The 15,873-nt window shown below is 57.5% G+C and overlaps 1 protein-coding gene across 2 annotated transcripts in view; it reads left to right on the plus strand.

Annotated features, from left to right (window-relative positions):
- The first annotated feature begins 4,520 nt into the window (after positions 1-4,520).
- The window catches only part of AGAP3 (ArfGAP with GTPase domain, ankyrin repeat and PH domain 3), a 146,272-nt gene continuing 134,919 nt past the window's right edge, over positions 4,521-15,873 (plus strand). Inside the window, exon 1 of one of the 2 annotated variants that reach the window (XM_075747006.1) lies at positions 4,521-4,931. In XM_075747006.1, the coding sequence (XP_075603121.1) occupies positions 4,655-4,931 (277 nt within the window). In that variant the 5' untranslated portion in view covers positions 4,521-4,654. The remainder of the gene's footprint in view (positions 4,932-15,873) is intronic. The other variant, XM_075747009.1, reaches the window with a different exon arrangement.

Genomic DNA, 15,873 nt, shown 5'->3' on the forward strand with positions numbered 1-15,873 from the left:
TTGGCTGAGTGTGTTCCTAGAAAGGTCCCTAAAAGACCTCTGCGGGTGCTGGTGGCGCTCAGCATCCTACTCGGTGGTCTAAAACCAGCAAGACAACACGGCGTGTTGAAAATATGTGAATGACCTACAGTTAAAATCACAGACTGGGGATCACAGACAGGCAAGGGACCCCCCCCCAGACGCGTGTGCGAGGCAGTGGTGTAGGTGACCCCCCAGACGCGTGTGCGAGGCGAAGGAGAGCAGGGACAGCACGGGCGCCGCGGCATTCGGCAGAGGCGAGACCAGCGCTGGGAAATGGCATCCAGAGTTTTGCATTTTGAAAAGTTATTAAGACATCTGAGAGGATTGAGAAAAGAAACTTGAAAATTAGCTGAGTTTTGGAGAAAACCTCTTACTTCGATCTTTCTAAGCCTTACAATCGCGTCAGAGCAGAGGTTGAGTGGTGATTCGACTCCGGTGCCCAAACACCTCTCTAGGGGAGAAGGTGGCTGGGGTGCAGCACTGGGAAGGAGCCGCGGAGCTCCCCTGAACCGCTCCCCGCCATGCCGTGTCGGTATCTCACCAGCAAAGGGCGGTGAGGTTCCCCCTCACCTGACGTGTCGTCTCAGAAAAGCTGGGAAATGAGTTCCACCTGGTATCTTAACTGGTGAAAGTGCAGCAAGACCAAGTGGGCAAGAAACTGCCAAGAGCAAGAGAAGGACGAACCACGCGGGATTTCGGACAGCATCGCTACGGCGAAGGATCCGGCAGGCAGCAGGGGGAAACGGACGCATGTGCTAATGGAGTCACCGGCAGAAAGAACAAACCTCAATTTGAGGATATATTCACATGAGACTGAAGAATTTAAAATGTCTGCTAGAATTTAGCTGCCATTCATTCGATCACCCGAGCTCACCAGCTGATGTGCCGAGGCCCGTTTCGAAGTCGGACCCTGACGGTTCCATGCCAGGAGCCAGCGGGGTGTTGGTGCCGCGGGGGTTCGGGCAGAGCGCGAGGCAGGCTGGGTTTGGGGGGAGCGTTGCTTTCCCCGGGCCAGCCGGTACGGCCGGGAGAAGGCTGCCGAGACCTCACCCCCTGCTCCCTTTCCCGCGCTTTGCTGAAGCTGCTGCCGAGAGCACCAGGCGTAGCAGCGCAGCGCATGTCTGCGGCGGGGACGATGGTTGTTCTGCCCGTGGGTCTCACCCAGGCACCTCCAGTGAGTTCCTGCTTCAGCCAAACTTCGGCTGAGCTTAGCCAAAACACGTTGCAGGTCTCACCGCGGAGGTCCCTGGGTGAGATTTTACGGCCGGGGCAGTGCGGAACGGGACCCCGCAGAGCCCTCGCGTCGGTGTGTCCCGGACCTCCCCGGAGAAGGGGACACTGGCGCCGCGCGCGGGGCAGCTGCTGGTTGGGGAAAAGCAGGACCTGGCTGATGCCACACGCAGAAGAAAGCCTGTGGGTGTTATCTTTGCCATTTAAATTTAATTGGGGAAATGATGGAGTAAAGCTGGAAGAAAATAAATTTGATGTGACACTATGTCCACAGCGGGAGACGTTCTGCCGACCTCGGCGATCCGGCTCTTACGGAACAGCCCCCAGCTCCCCCGGGATGAGCAGAGGGAATCACTGCCCGGAACCAGCCCATCGCACGAGACATCCCGGCGTTAGACTTCTGACGCCAGTCCTTTCAAGATGGATTTTCAAATCTGTCCCTTTTTCTTGGTCATCCAAGAAATTCTGCTTGAGGTTTACATTTAAATTCATAGTTTTTAGTCTAATCTTTCTTTTTCAGTGATTTTACTTGACTTCCACTCTGTTCAAGGAAATTAAACCTTTTGAAGCACTACATAAACATGTTATTGGTTTGGATTATCACCTATTAGTCTGGATTGATTGCAATCCCATTATGATCACTAATTGCAGGATGACCGCTCACGGATTATACCAGCACCCGTCCCTTTCAGAGCGTCAGGCCATGGGGTTCACTCAGGACCCTGACCTCAAAGCCTGAATGCAAACTGAGGGGCAGCGTGAGATCCACAGATCAGGAGAAAAGCAGACAGCAATGGATTTTTTTTCTTTTTTTCCTCTTGTTCCTTCTCCAAGAAAGAAAGGGAAACTATTGCAACATATACACATGCATGCACGCGCGCGTGTACGTATTTTTATTTAAAAAAAGACTAATCCTGCTGCTGGGACTTCACAGACCTCACAGAAATAGAGGAATCTCCCCGAGGACCTCTGGAAATTCCCCAGGCTGCAACAGTGATGCTTTCCAGGTGCCCCCTTAATGAAACCGTCGCCGCTGGCCCAGGAGCCCTCATGGGGTGACGGTGCAGGACCACACAGATCCAGGACATGCAGCCTCCCCTCCGAGGAGGCAGGGGACCGCGAAAAAAGCCCCAAGACAGTCATTTCGGACAAACCATCAGAGCAGTTTTCTCGTTCGGACATGATGAAATAAATGTTCTCATCAGCAGAGGAACTGGGGGATACCCGCAAGGCAACCTTCCCACATGGCTCTTTCTTTTCAGGCGTCGGTAGGCTGGAAAGCCCTTGGCACGCGATACCAACGGAGCTTTCTGAAGAAACGAACCCAACCGCTTTGGCGGCACCGGGCGAAGAGCCGGTTTAGATGGCCAAGGCACCAAGGAAACGCCTCAGACAGAAGTGTCGGCGGGAGAGGACACAAACCAGACTCGCGGCTCCGGGACAGGCTCGCGGGGGCAGGGGTCCCTGTCCGGCACCTCCGCAGGGGTTTGGACAGGGGACCCCTGGACTGCTGGCCCTCGTCTGCAGCCAGCCGGGTCAGGCAGCGCCCATGACCAACAACAGACAGACGCATACAAAAAAAACAGTTTCCAGAGCAGGCTCGGGGCACGGCCCGGGCACTGCAGACCAGGGTGCGCAGCTCACGCGCCCACATCACCAGCAGCGAGCGCAGGGCAGAACAGACGCACCGTGGTCTCATCTGACGTCAGGGAAGAGCCAGCCCGGCTGCTGCAAAGCGAACTCGTGACTCACAGATCCATTAAGAGGTCTTGGAAAGCATCGGCGAGGGTACAGGTGAGGGTGATCCGGGCGCTATAACAGATGTGGATTTGCTAAAAGCTTTCAGCAAAACCCTCAGAAAGGTTTTTTCTAATAGAAGCCTTCTCATGGTGCAGGCTGCAGGGCCCGCACGCTCGAGGAATCCCGCAGGCCAAAAGAGCGAGACCAAGCGGGCAGGGATGCGCTTCTCCCACCCACACCCCCAGCACCCGGCTGCCCGCACCGCGGGATTCCTGAGCCCGGGAGGCGTTTCTTCCTCCTCCTCCTCCAACCCTTCCCACCGTCACCTCCCAGAAGGGTGGGGGGTGGGAACCTGCCCCCAGCCGCCCCCGAGCCGCCCTGGGCACCGGGGCATCGCCACCCCGAGGGGCTTTGGTCCTGCTGGGACCGAGGGAGAAATCTGTTGGGGTCTTGATTGCCTCAGCTGGCCATTTTTCAGCTCTCTCTTCGTCTCCCTAACTATACTTTCTCAGTTAATCTCCCAGGGCTGAGGACCCTGTTTTCTTCGTTTCTCGGCTTTTTGGAAGATGCCCTCTCGTTTGCACGGGCCGCAGCGAGCTCAGCTGGCTCTCACGCTGCCTGCAGGCCAGGGTGCACAGGCCGTGGTGCTGCCGGCGCGGTGCCCTGCCGCAGCCGCTCTCGTGCTCGCCCCTCGCGGGCTGTTTTTGGGGCTGGGCACAGCCGGGTGGGCTTCGTCGGCCCCTGCCCGGCGGAGCGACGGGGCTGGCAGCACGATGGTGGCGGCTGCGGAGAGCCCCATCGGCACGACCGCGTGCGGCTTCGTTAGAGGGACCCACCAACCGCCTCGGCGTCCTGCCCGCGGTGTCCAAGCGTCCCCCTGCCCGAAGCAGGCTGTGAGTTAGGTGAGAGCGGGGGGGTCCTGTGGGCAGGGGGTGCCCGGAGACGAGACCCCAGCGTGGCGGGGCAGCCGTGGGGGATCAGGCAGTGACCCCCTGGGGCCGGCCGTGTTTCATAGCTTCGCTAACGGCCTTGGCGTGGTAAGGGTAACGCCGACATCGCCTCCGAAATACCGTGGTGGCCACAGCGGGGTCCCGAGGCCAGGCCGGGGGGGGCATCGCCCGGGGTCCCGCGGGGCTGCCGAGGGGTCTGGGGGCGTGGGGAGCGAGAGGCGGCGGGACGGAGCGGGACGGAGCGGGGGGCCCGGCGGGGCGGCGAGGCGATGGGGTGTCCCCGCTGGCCTGACCCGGCCCGGCCCGGCCGTGGCTGCCCGCAGCGGGACAGCAGCGTGGGGGCGGGGGGCGAGCCCCGCTGCCTGCGGGCAGAGCCGGGGGGGGGCACACGCGTGGGGCCGTGCCGGAGCGGGGCGGCGTGGGGCCTGGCGTGGGGCCTGGCGTGGGGCCTGGCGTGGGCCCTGGCGTGGGGCACGGCTCGGCCCCCCCCCCCCCGCCCCGCCCCGGGGCCGGTCCCGCTGCCGCCGCCGTGACGCGGGCGCGGGCGGGGCGGGGGCGGCGCGTGACGCGGGGCGCGCTGCCGGCGGCGCGGAGCGGGGCGGGGGGGGGGCGGGGGCGGCAGAGCCCGCAGAGCGGCGGAGCCCGCAGAGCGCGGCCATGCAGCGGCTGCCGGCGGCCCCGCGCCGCTGACCGCCGGCCCCGCCGCCGCCGCCATGAACTTCCAGGGCGGGCCCGGGCAGAGCCCGCAGCAGCAGAGCCTGGCGGCGCCGGGCGGGCCGGTGCCGGTGCCGGTGCCCGGTCCCTCGGGCCCGCAGCCCGGCGGGCCGCCGCCGCCCCAGTTCGGGCTCTCCAACTCGGCGGCGATCCGGGCCGAGATCGGGCGCTTCGAGTCGGTGCACCCCAACATCTACGCCATCTACGACCTCATCGAGCGCGTGGAGGACCTGGCGCTGCAGAGCCAGATCCGCGAGCACGTCATCTCCATCGAGGGTGAGGCGGACGGGCCGGGCCGGGCCGAACCGCGCCGGGCCGAACCGCGCCGGGCCAGGCCAAGCGGGGCCGCGCCGGCCCCGACCGCGCCGAACCGAACCGAACCGGGCCGGGCCGCGCCGCTGCCCTTTGTCCCCGCCGGCCGCTGCACCTGCTCCCGGTGCCCGCCGGGGGCGGCGGCCTCGCCCGCTGCCTGCCCGCGGGGTCCGGCTGGAGCCCCGCTCCGCTCGCCGGGCCGGGACCGGCCGCGCTGCCCGGCGGGCCCCGCACTAGCGGCGAGAAGCGGCAGCGCCGGCCCGCGGGGGTGGCCGGAGGCGCGGCGGGGCCGGGCCGCGGCCTGCGCCGAGGCGGGCCGGGGCCCGCGGGGCGCGGCGTCCCCCCCCCCCCCATCGCCCCCCGCTGCCGAGAGCCGGGCCGGAGGGCCCGGACGGGCTCCGTCCCGGGGGCTGCGGGCACCGGGCGGGAGGCGGGGGAGGGCGGGGGCCGTTCCGCAGCCGCCCCCTGCCCCGGGGGTCCCGGCCCGGCGCCGCGGCCTGCAGCGCTGGTGGTCGCGGCCAGGCAGCCTGCGCAGGGCTGGAGGACGATCGCGTTCGTCCTTCCCTTCGGGGAGCTGCTGCCTGGGCGCTGAGCTCTGGGTCGGGTCTGTCCGGAACTGGTGGGCAACGGAACCGGAGGGGTGTGCGATGTGCCCGTCAAAACCGCAGAAAACTGCAGCCTCGGCCCGAGGAACTCGCAGCTGAAGGGCCGAGATGGAGCCGAGCGAAGGGACAGACCGGGGCAGGGAAGGTCGCAGCTCGGTGCTGAGGCTGGTGGGCTGGGGGGCGGCTCACGGCAGCCCAACCAAAAGGTCCCTCTGGCTGGCTTTGCTGATCCTGATCCTCGGATTTTTGCAGCGAAGCTTTGCCCTTTAGCAAAGCAAGCCTCAGGGCCGCGGGCGCCATTTGGTCCCCGTAAGATTTGGTGGCTTGTTGAGTGTTGTTGTTTCCCTGACGTGGTTTTTGTTGTCCCTGCTCAATTTTGGCAGTGTGCTCGGGTCTGCTCCCGCTAACTCGCGCCAGGAGTGTCGCTGCAGGTGACACGCGGGACCGGTTTTGGAAAGCGGTGGCCCCGCTGTCGTGGGCGCAGGCAGGGAGCGGCGCGGTGGCAGCCTCCGCGGCAGGTGACGCTGCACGGGGCTGTGGGTCTGGGCCAGGCGGCTTCCCTAGAGCTCTTCTCAAGGTGCTTGCATCCCGCTTCAGTCATCAGGGAGGTTTCTTTGGAAAGAGGAAAAGTAAGGGGGACTTTAACAAAAATCTAAAAGATTGCATGGTGAAGGGGATATAAATTCAAGAACTTGCTGCGTCTGTCTTGTGGCGCAAGGACAAAGGACGCTTAGTGGGATCAGAACGGGGCAAATGTAAAACCAATAAAAGGAGGGGGCTTTTTTCCGTGGCTGCTCTGTGAGGTCTGTCACAGAAGGCCGTTGAATCAGTGGAATGTAATGAGGTGAAGAGGGAAGGGATTTGTTCTGGAGATGAGTGGGAGTGCGCAGGCCGTGGCAGTGCCTTAGCCCTCTGCGTCGGGGCTCCAGCCGGTCTCCAGCTGGGGGGTCAGGGTGGGTCTGGCGGGGGAAGACCATCTCGCTTCTGTTCCCGTGGGGTTCCTGTGGCTCGTCCTCGTGCCTCTGATGCCAGCTGCAGTGGGAGACCTGAGGGCCCGGTAACTGGGATGACGTGGTCTGATCCTGCTTGTGATTCCCATGTTGTGGGACGGGGAAGCTGCCAACGGAGATAGTGCTGTACGAAGCCTGGGTCTTACTCCCGAGTTGCTCTGCAGGCAGAGCGTGGGCGGCCGACCCTCCCGGGCTCCTGGCGTCCCTGTCCCTCGCACCTCGTCTCCCTCCCCGCAGGGACGTAGAGCTGCTCCTGCTGCTCCCCGGGGTGCTGGGTGCACGTGTCCCTCTCCGGCTGTCTGTCCTTGCCTGCTGCCGCCCTCCTGCGCCCTGTCCTGCGCCATGTGAACATGTGTAAGCTGGTGGCGAGCACGTTGGCATTCAGGTGTGTCTCTTAGCAACTTAACTCGCGGTGTGTGTTTTCTCCTGCTGCTCAAAGGAAGGTGTGAAAACAAAATTCTTTCACAGGCAGCTGCAAAAGGTCAGGGCTTCCCAAAGCTGGACGGCAGCCGTCTGGTTTAACCCGAAGATGAGGCATGAAGGGTGACCAGTGCGCTAGCAGGTGGCCACGGCGCGGCTTGCTCGGCATAGCACAGGGCTGTGTGACGGAGCTGGAGGCCCGACGTCCTCGGGGGCTTTGCCTGTGCCCACCGCAGACCCATCCTGTCTCTTCTGGTCCTTCCCTGCCTCCTCCTTCCTTTCTTTCCGGCTGCAGATTTGGTGGAGCAGGAATCCCACAGATTTCCTTATCTTGGCTGCGTTCCCCACTTACCTGCTAGGCACTGGGTTAAATCGTGATCCTGGCGAAAAGTGTGCTGTGATTATGCAGTTACATGCAATACGTTACCAAGTACATGTGAGAGACTGAATTAACGGTGGGGGTAATTAACCACTGGAAGAGTTTTGCTGGAGATGTTATCATTTCTTTAAGTGCCTGAGTCTGGAAGGGGATATCCTTCTAAACTGTGTGTTTTGGGCTCGATACAGAAATTGCTCAAAGAGAATTTTTGTTTATGCTCTTGATCTGAAGATCAGATTCTGTGACCGTGACGTCTGCTTCTGGTCCTAAAATTTGTTCTGGAAGTTGCCAGTGAAATCCCAAATCCTACTTCCTAACACTGAGTGCTGGATATGGCAAGACTTGCTCACGTCCTCTTACCAGATCCTTTTTCTGCAGGCAATTCCTTCCTTTTTAAAAGGGCAGAAGGCAGGGGCCAGTTCCTTTCTGCAGCGGTCGCGGTGTGCTGAGCCGTCGGAGCCGGGGTTCCGTTTGCCAGTGCAGGTTTTCACCTTCAGAGCTGTGTTGGCGGGCAGGAGGGGGAGGCGTTAGCAGGAGGTGTGTTGTATAGGAACCGTGTGGTTTTGCGGCTCGTGCTGCAGGCAGCATTGCCAAGGAGGGAGACGAGGCGGGTGTTGCGTAGGCTGCTGCAGCCCGGAGCCCTGGTCGCCCTGCTGGGTCGGGGGGAAGGAGCCTTTCCCAGGAGGGATGAGAAGAGTTTGGAGTCAACGATGGGGCGAAAACTGGCTGCTGCTCGCCAGTCAGCCTCTCCTGGGCCCAAATGGAGGTGTCGTTTGGAGTGTGGCTGTGGAAGGAAAGGGAAATCTGCTTTATTTTGGCCTCCTCCGTGAGTCTGGAGCTTTGTTTGGGGGCTGTGGCAGGAGAGAGGGCTGTTGGGCACGTGGGGCTGGGAAGGCGGTGGGTTGGGCTGGTCGCCAGCGTCGGCTGAATCACAGGCGGGACCCTGGTTTTCAGTAGTTTCTAACCGCCAAATTTGGACAGATTTTCAGGGGGCTAGCAAAAAGCGTTTCCCTCATCCCGGGCTTGTTTCTTTGCCAAATTTCAGAGACTGCTGCAAGCTGCTGAGCTCTATAAAAGATTTTATATATGCATAAAGCAAAATTATACGCAACTTGAGTTCTGAGGTTGGTACAACCCCTGCTTGTAATAAATGTGACCTCTAACTACGTTACTCTGGAACAGACTATAGACAGAATTATATTAATAGAATTTGTAATTAGAACAGTAATTACACAGCACTTAGTTTCTTTCGTAGCGGTGAATTTTCAGAAGTGACCAAAACGTGGGTTCTAGGCAGGGGGAGCGCCGCCGACGGTGCAGGGAATTACCTGAGGGGGACGCGCAGGACGGGGACGGTGAGTCGCAGGACGCAGCAGCAGCCAGCGTGGATCCAGCGAGACACGGGGGGGGAGCGAGGCGGGGAGATGGGGACGCGAAGGAGGATCACGCTGCGGGGCTGAGAGGATGATTACACAGAGGTCGTCTGTGCACGTAAAGTGGTCAAGGCCGGGAGGGAGGAGGTGGAAGACAGAGGAGGAGAAGTAGGTGAGATCCCTCAGCAGAGCTTTTGTCAAATGACAGGCATTTTTTCCTGACGTTAGCTGTCATGCACGTGTCTTGCAGCCCACCTAAAGGCTCAGCTCTCAGGAGCTTGGAGGAGGTTGTCAGCCGTGGTGAGAGGACTCGGTGGCCAGGTAGCAGGAGCGAGAATCTCTGTTTGAATGATGGTAGTCAGTTTTACCCGGAGCGTGTGTTTTTTCCCTTTATTGTCCTTTCACACCCCTCCAACACACTTCTCAACTCGTTTTCGTTCCTTTCTGCGTTTTAAGAAGCAGGATCCATTTGGAAAAGCTTTCTTCTACATTTTTTCAGCTGTTGCCTCTCTGGCAGAGGCACAGGATGGAAAAAGCCCTGGAGAGCGATCTGCCGATAGCAGGCCGGCGGTGAACTGTGGCTCTGCGTCTGGCTTTGGATGGGCAGGAATCACCTTTGAACATTGGCTTTGTGTTGCTCTGGGTCCCAGCTGTTTTGCTGGGTTTAAAAGCAGAAGGGACTGTTAGGTCACTTGGTATGAACACTTTCACCCCAGGATTTCTGCCTTTTCCCAGTCAGCTAAATATAAGTCATCTGGTTAAGGCATATCTTTGAGGTACAGTTACGGTCTAAGCCTTGCTACCTTAGGAGTCTTTCCCCATTGTTAGCTGTCTCACTGTTAATAACTAGCATAATTTTTTCAATAGGCATCTCCAACATGCTGGATATTTTTTTTTTTGCATTTCTCTCTAAGAGTACGTAGTCCTTTGATACTGGGGATTTTTGTGTTTAAAGACGCTTGCACCGATTAATGAGGTCACTTTTCTGTCTGTTTCTGATGAGTTAAGCTGACTGAACCGTGTCATTTTACTGAGTTCCAGCATGAGTTTTACAGCTCTAGTCTGCATCCTTTTCCAACGTCTTTTGAAACTGGTTCCTGATGCTCTGATTCACAAAGCAAAATCTGAGGCGGGAGTTGCCGTTGATGCAGTATCTCCTTGAGGAAGATAAGAACGAAGCTCACTGGAGTCCTCCCTGCCGCGGTTCGGGGGAGCCCCGTGCTGCCAGGCCGCGCGCAGGGTTCGTCGGCATGTCCTTGCTCAGCTGAATCAGCCTCAAGTAAATTACACCCTTTGGGAAGGAGAGTGTTCTGCTTAGCTAGCTTTTTCCTGCTAATTCCATGACCTCTGCAGAATTGCCCTGTTTATGTGTGCCTGTAAGTTCCCGAAGGCTTGGAAACCACATGGAATGGTGGTGAGGTGCGGTGGGAGAGGCTGTGCTCCATCTCCTCCAAGAGCAGCAAACTTCAGAGCCGTCAGCACGTCTCTGCTCCCGGGGCTGGAGCCCAGCATGCTGGGCGGCCGCGCGTCTTCTGTCGGGCTGCCCCTTCTGCGTGCCGGATCGGGGCAGGGCTCCTCTGTCACTGTAGTCTTGAGCTTTGCTGGAAGTTAAGTGCAAAGGTGGTTAAAAGAACACAAACATGAGAGACCGGGCAAACGTTCTGATTACACGCTCTGTTTTGTTTGGATGGGGCGTGGTGGGATCTCAGGGCAAAGACTCCCAGGAGAGACTCCTTAGGGTACTTGGCAGCGCTTCTCCAGCCACCTTCCGTGCCAGCAAGGGCAAGCGCTGGGTCCTCCAGCACAGCACGTGTCCTCGCCTGGCAGAGTCGTTGGCAGGGCTGACGCTGCTCAGCAGCTCCCAGAGCCGACGCCTGGCGTGAGTGGTACAAGCAGAAAGGTCTGTGTGGGGAGAGTCTCGGAGCCGGTCCCGGTGCGAGGGGAGACCTCGACCCCGTGGGAGTGATGGGCAGAGCAGAAACGCAGCAGGAGGAGGCCTGTAACACGCTTGGGCAAATACATCCGCTGTTTTTGTGAGGTTTTATATTGTGGCCTAAATCATCCGGAGCCACCTTTGCCAGATGCAGCTCTTACCTTGTAGAGCTTACAACTCAAGAACAAGGTCTTGTGGGAGAGTCAGAAAATCAGAAGAAGCAACTGCTCGATGCTGTGATCGACGGGAGCTGGGAGAGATGATGAAGCCAGAACAGGAAGACTGGAGGATGATCTTGATAGCTGAAGACTGAGTAGGATGAAGTTGCAGGTACCATGGTGAGGAAAGAGAAGTTTTCTGGTCCTGTGGGGGCAAAACGCTGACATTGTGGCTGAAGAGGAAAAGATGGGGACATGGAGGCGCGCCGCAGGGGAAGAATGGGATTTGGATGTGGTCTCAGTGAGAGCATCGGAGATTTCTGTGACTGCGGCTTCACAATTACCTCGATACAAGTGTGGTTGCTGCTAGGAGGGACAATGTGGCTCTTCCCACCTGGCAGCTCCTTGCCTGCCCTCCCTTTTGCCAGCGCTGGAGGCCGTGTGGTGAGCTGGATCAGGGAACTGCCCTGTTAGGAACCGAGCTTTGCACTGGGCTTTGCGTCAGTTTTCAGGTGCTCACCGGGCTCATGGTGCGACCGCATGAATGTGAGTGTGGGCACAGGTGAGGAGTGGGTAATGCATAGACAGAGCTGAGGGGGAAGGCAAAATGGACCTGTCTTTGCTGATTCTGAGCTTGTGTGGGACAGCTTAGTAACCGTCCTGACCGTGACGGCAGCACAAGTCAAATGCCTGGAGTGTAGGAGCCATTGCCTGTCTGAGGGATGCTTTCTCCAAGTGTTTTGCCAGATGTGGGCAGGTCTTCCTGAGCTCGGTGTGGATTCTATGTGTTGTTTAGTCCTTGGTGGCTCTCATCCCTTGGCGTGTTCAGTCTTCCTTGACCCAAGGTAAACACGTAGCGCTCACGATTTCTCCCAGCAGGGAGTTTCACAGTTCGGTTGCAGTCTTTTGCCTGTTTGGGGACAGTTCTGCACCGTCCTGGCGCTCCACACAGCAACGTCCCACTGACCGGCAGCTGGCTGGGCCTCTCGGAATAGGGACGGCTGTGGTGACACTGTCCCCGGGAGCTGCCTCTGCGTTCGCTGCAGGATGAGACCTCGGTTTGTGGCCGGGATGTCGCTTGCCCTTTCCTTCTGTCCTTGGGCTGGAGCAGCTGGGGCTTTGCCAGGTGAGGATCCAGAAGGAGAAATTTCAGTGTGGTGAGATTTTGGCAATCGGTCTGTGAATAGTTGACCTTGCCATCTGCTTTCAGGAGGTTTCCTCGGGCTCCTGACAGAGCGTGTCTGCTTACTGTGTGGACCTTTGAGTCTTGGGCAGTGCTGGGCTCTTGCCTCCTCTGGAGTTTCACCAAGACGAGGATTAAAGGTGTTTTTGCATCCAGGCTGGCTGTTAAAGCTGGTGATAGGGCTTCTGGTTAATTTGGGTGGCCAAAGTAGGTTTAAAGTATGCCCAATCTGGCCCTTAAACCGTGTTTCCAGGTGGGCTGACTGATGTGGAATGGGTCTCACCTTCTCTCCTCATCCGAAGTAGACCCTGGGCAAGACTGGGTCTTCCCGGTGCCCCTGGGCACTGGGGCAGCCCTTGAGCTAAAATCCCAGTCACTCTCTCAGCTGGGGTGAATGTGAGGGGGCTGTGGGCAAGGGCCACGAGTTCCAAAGGAGCAGCGATGGGCTGAAAGGCTGACGCAAAACCCAACTGTTAGAAATTGAGGGATACAAGAGCTGCCCCAGCAACTTGCCTGTGGACAGACCTCTTAACCTGGATGAGCACCTCAGTAAGTACCATCGTGTTTCTATTGCATCCCTCGCTGGGCAGCAGAGTCCTTTTTCTCTTCATGATCCCACCTTCCTACTTTGGCATCTGATTTTTTTCAAATCCTCCTCCAGGACTTTCTGTGAGTCAGAGCCTCCTGCACAGCCGCTGCACGGAGTGAACCAACCATGTCCAGTGTATTTCTGCCTATGGTGCCCTGCACGAAAAAGGCAACTGTGGTCTTATTTCTCTCTGCCTCTTCCTGCAGTGCTCTGGGCATCTTTTCTGAAGTGTTGTAGTGAGAGCAAGGAGTCTTCTGAGGCAGGAAGGCAGAAGATTGAGATCATTTTAGCCTGCTTCCCTATTGAAAGGAGGTTCTGATTAAGCCCTGTTCTGCATCTGCTTGCCTCTCCTGCCCCACTAACTTTCAGACCTGCTGTCCAGTTTCAACCAAACCTGGCAAACCCCTGCTGTTTCCGAATTCGTACAGATCCCAAGAAAACAGATATCTAGACAGAGCAGAATGACCCTGCCCGCGTCACGCGGAGGGAGAGGGATGTCTGCGTCTGTCCTCGCTGCCGTGGGGCTGCATCTCGGCACCGGAACCTCCAATGTGCGTGAGTCACTCTGGAAGTTCTTGCCTGGGGTTATGTATGAGATCTTGTTCTTTCCATGTGATCTGCGTGGTGATGAAATCCACTCAGTCGTTGAGAGCACTGCGCCTCAGTTACAGCTAACTGGTTGCTGCGTCCGAAATCCTGGCCTTGTCGTGCTGATGCTGTAGTCCTGGAAGGTTGGGAGCCACCGGCTTCGGGTTCGTCATCTCATGACTCAACTGCTGCAGTGGATAACGTGGGCTGTCAGCCCCTGACACTTGCTCCCTGTAGCATGTTTGTTGCTCACTTGCCTCCTGCTGTTGTTCTGCTGTTGTTTTTTGGACAGCTTTTGATGTTTAGCCCAGCAGTGACTACTGTGCTTAATAAAAAGGGTTTTGACCTTCAGATCAGCCTCCTGCGAGTGCTTGTCCCTTCCCCAGTCTCCGGATGAACGACCGGCAGTGAACAAAGCACAAATCCATGACCGGAGCAGCGCTGCTGGCCGGCGGGTGGGCAGCCGAGGCTGGTGCTGTCCCCAGCGGATGGCGGGTGGTGCAGGGTTGAAAGCACTATGGCACTTCAGTTTGGGAATGGTTAGGTGTGAGTCTGCTGCTTCTGCTACTGGTTTTTTGATTAGTCACCCCTCGGAGCCTTATCTGATCAGGTTCCTTCTGCAGAAGATGCTGCAAAAACACAGGACACAGAGAGCCCTGCTGCAGAGCTCTTGTAGTTGATTTAAAAATGAGAGGCAGATGCCGATGAGCAAGTGGGGAGCGCGCGGAGACAGTGGGACAGCATGGGCTGCGTCGTGGACGTGGACTTAACGTGGCAGTCATCTAACCTGTGGCGGTTTTGATGTTTCTGGTGAGTACAGAGGCACAGGAGAGCATTAGGAACAATTTGAAAGAGGATAATAATGCGGATTTCAGGTTGTTTACAGAGAGCTCTTTTCAAACATGAAGTACAAATGGGAGAAAATAGAGAGGTGTTTGCTTGAAATTTAGCAGCTGGGAAGCGGAGATTGCTGTCACGGTTCGGGAGGGAGAAGAGTCAGCTCTTCAGCAGCGAAGGAAGGATAGCTGTTAACGTATGAGCAGTTTGGGAGGGTGAAGACAGGCAGCTTGTAGTTGACGTGACAGAAGAGGAGGACCCGGAGGGGGGATTCAAAGGGAGGGTTGGCCTGCTTAAGAAAGAGAGGTTAGGAAAATAATTTTAGCAGCAGCTTTCTGACTGCATATGGATGAGGCACGATTTTATGCGTTAGAGGCAACTCCGGGGGAAGGGTGCAATAGCGACTGATGCAGAGTGGATGGTGATAAAGGCTGTATTTCAGGGACTACAACTTGTGTAGCTCTGTAGGGGTTTAGGGACAACCAGGGTGTGGAGAGGAGAGTTAGGTCCATGAACTCTGTTCCCTGTCTGAATGGTGTCCTTAACTCACAGCCAGGATCTAAGTGATGTCCCCAGGCATGGAGGAGCAAGGGCTTGGGGGAAGAGGGGACAAAGCTGGGATTAGTAACAGCTCTCTTTAATCACATTGAGCTTGGGCTTCTGGGTACACACTTGAAATGCTGGAGGGGAAAATAAGCTGAGACTTCATTTTGGACAGGAGACAGTGCAGGAATAGAAAGGCAGAACTATGAATCATCAACATAGAGCTGAGAGATGGCATTCAGTTAAAACGTAAGGCTAGCTAGAAGAAGCGTGAAGGGAGAAGAAGGTGCTATGGGCAGAGCCATGTGAGACACCTGAAAAAGAGCAAAACTGAAGGTGGGGGCTGAGGATGATCTTTTTGAGGCTGGTGAAAGAAGCGGTAGAGAACTAACAGGAGGACCAAGAGAATAAAAGAATTGCAGGGACCAACGAGGACAAGATGTCGTGGCCAGTTAGGTTCCTGAAGGAGTAGCTGGCAGGGTCCAGAAGAGCCCAGAATCTGCACATGAGGCAGGATCAACCTCGTGCAATCCCCCGGTGAAATGGGAGGGGGCAATGGGAGGTCATTTACCCACCTTCCTTGTCTAGGGTCAAGGTGTCTGTCCTTCCTGAGGAATGTTTGTGGAACTGGCCTTTAAAAGATGTTGGTGACAGTTACATCTGAAGCCTTTTCAGGAGACTGCGGAGAGACTGGAGAGAGATGGATTTGATGGATGGACTATTGGGTGGGTGAGGCATTGGCTGGATGGCCGCATCCAAAGAGTTATAGTCAACGGCTCAGTGTCCACATGGAAACCAGTAATGAGTGGTGTCCCTCCAGGGCCTGAGCTGGGACAAGTACTATTTAATAGCTTTATTAATAACATAGTGGGATTGAATGCACTCTCAGCGTGTTTGCAGATGACATCAAGCCAAGTGATGCAGTTGATAGGCTAGAGGAAAGGGATACCATCCAGAGGGCCCCTGACATGCTGGAGGAGTGGGCCCACGTGAACCTCATGAAGTTCAACAAGGCCAAGTGCAAGGTCCTGCATCTGGGTCAGGGCAGTCACCAGTACCAGTACAGACTGGAGGATGAACTGATTGAGAGTATATAAACTCGGGGGGGGAGCTGGCTGGGGGCGTGATCAGTGCCAGTACTGCATCCAGCTCTGGGGTCCCCAGCACAAGAAGGACACGGAGCTGTTGGGGCGAGTCCAGAGGAAGGCCACGGAGATGCTGCGAGGGCTGGAGCACCTCTGCTCTGGAGACCTCAGGCTGAGAGAGTTGGGGTGGTTCAGCCTGGAGA

This window comes from Balearica regulorum, chromosome 2 (genome assembly GCF_011004875.1).
Source record: "Balearica regulorum gibbericeps isolate bBalReg1 chromosome 2, bBalReg1.pri, whole genome shotgun sequence".
In the NCBI taxonomy this organism is placed as follows: Eukaryota; Metazoa; Chordata; class Aves; order Gruiformes; family Gruidae; genus Balearica; species Balearica regulorum.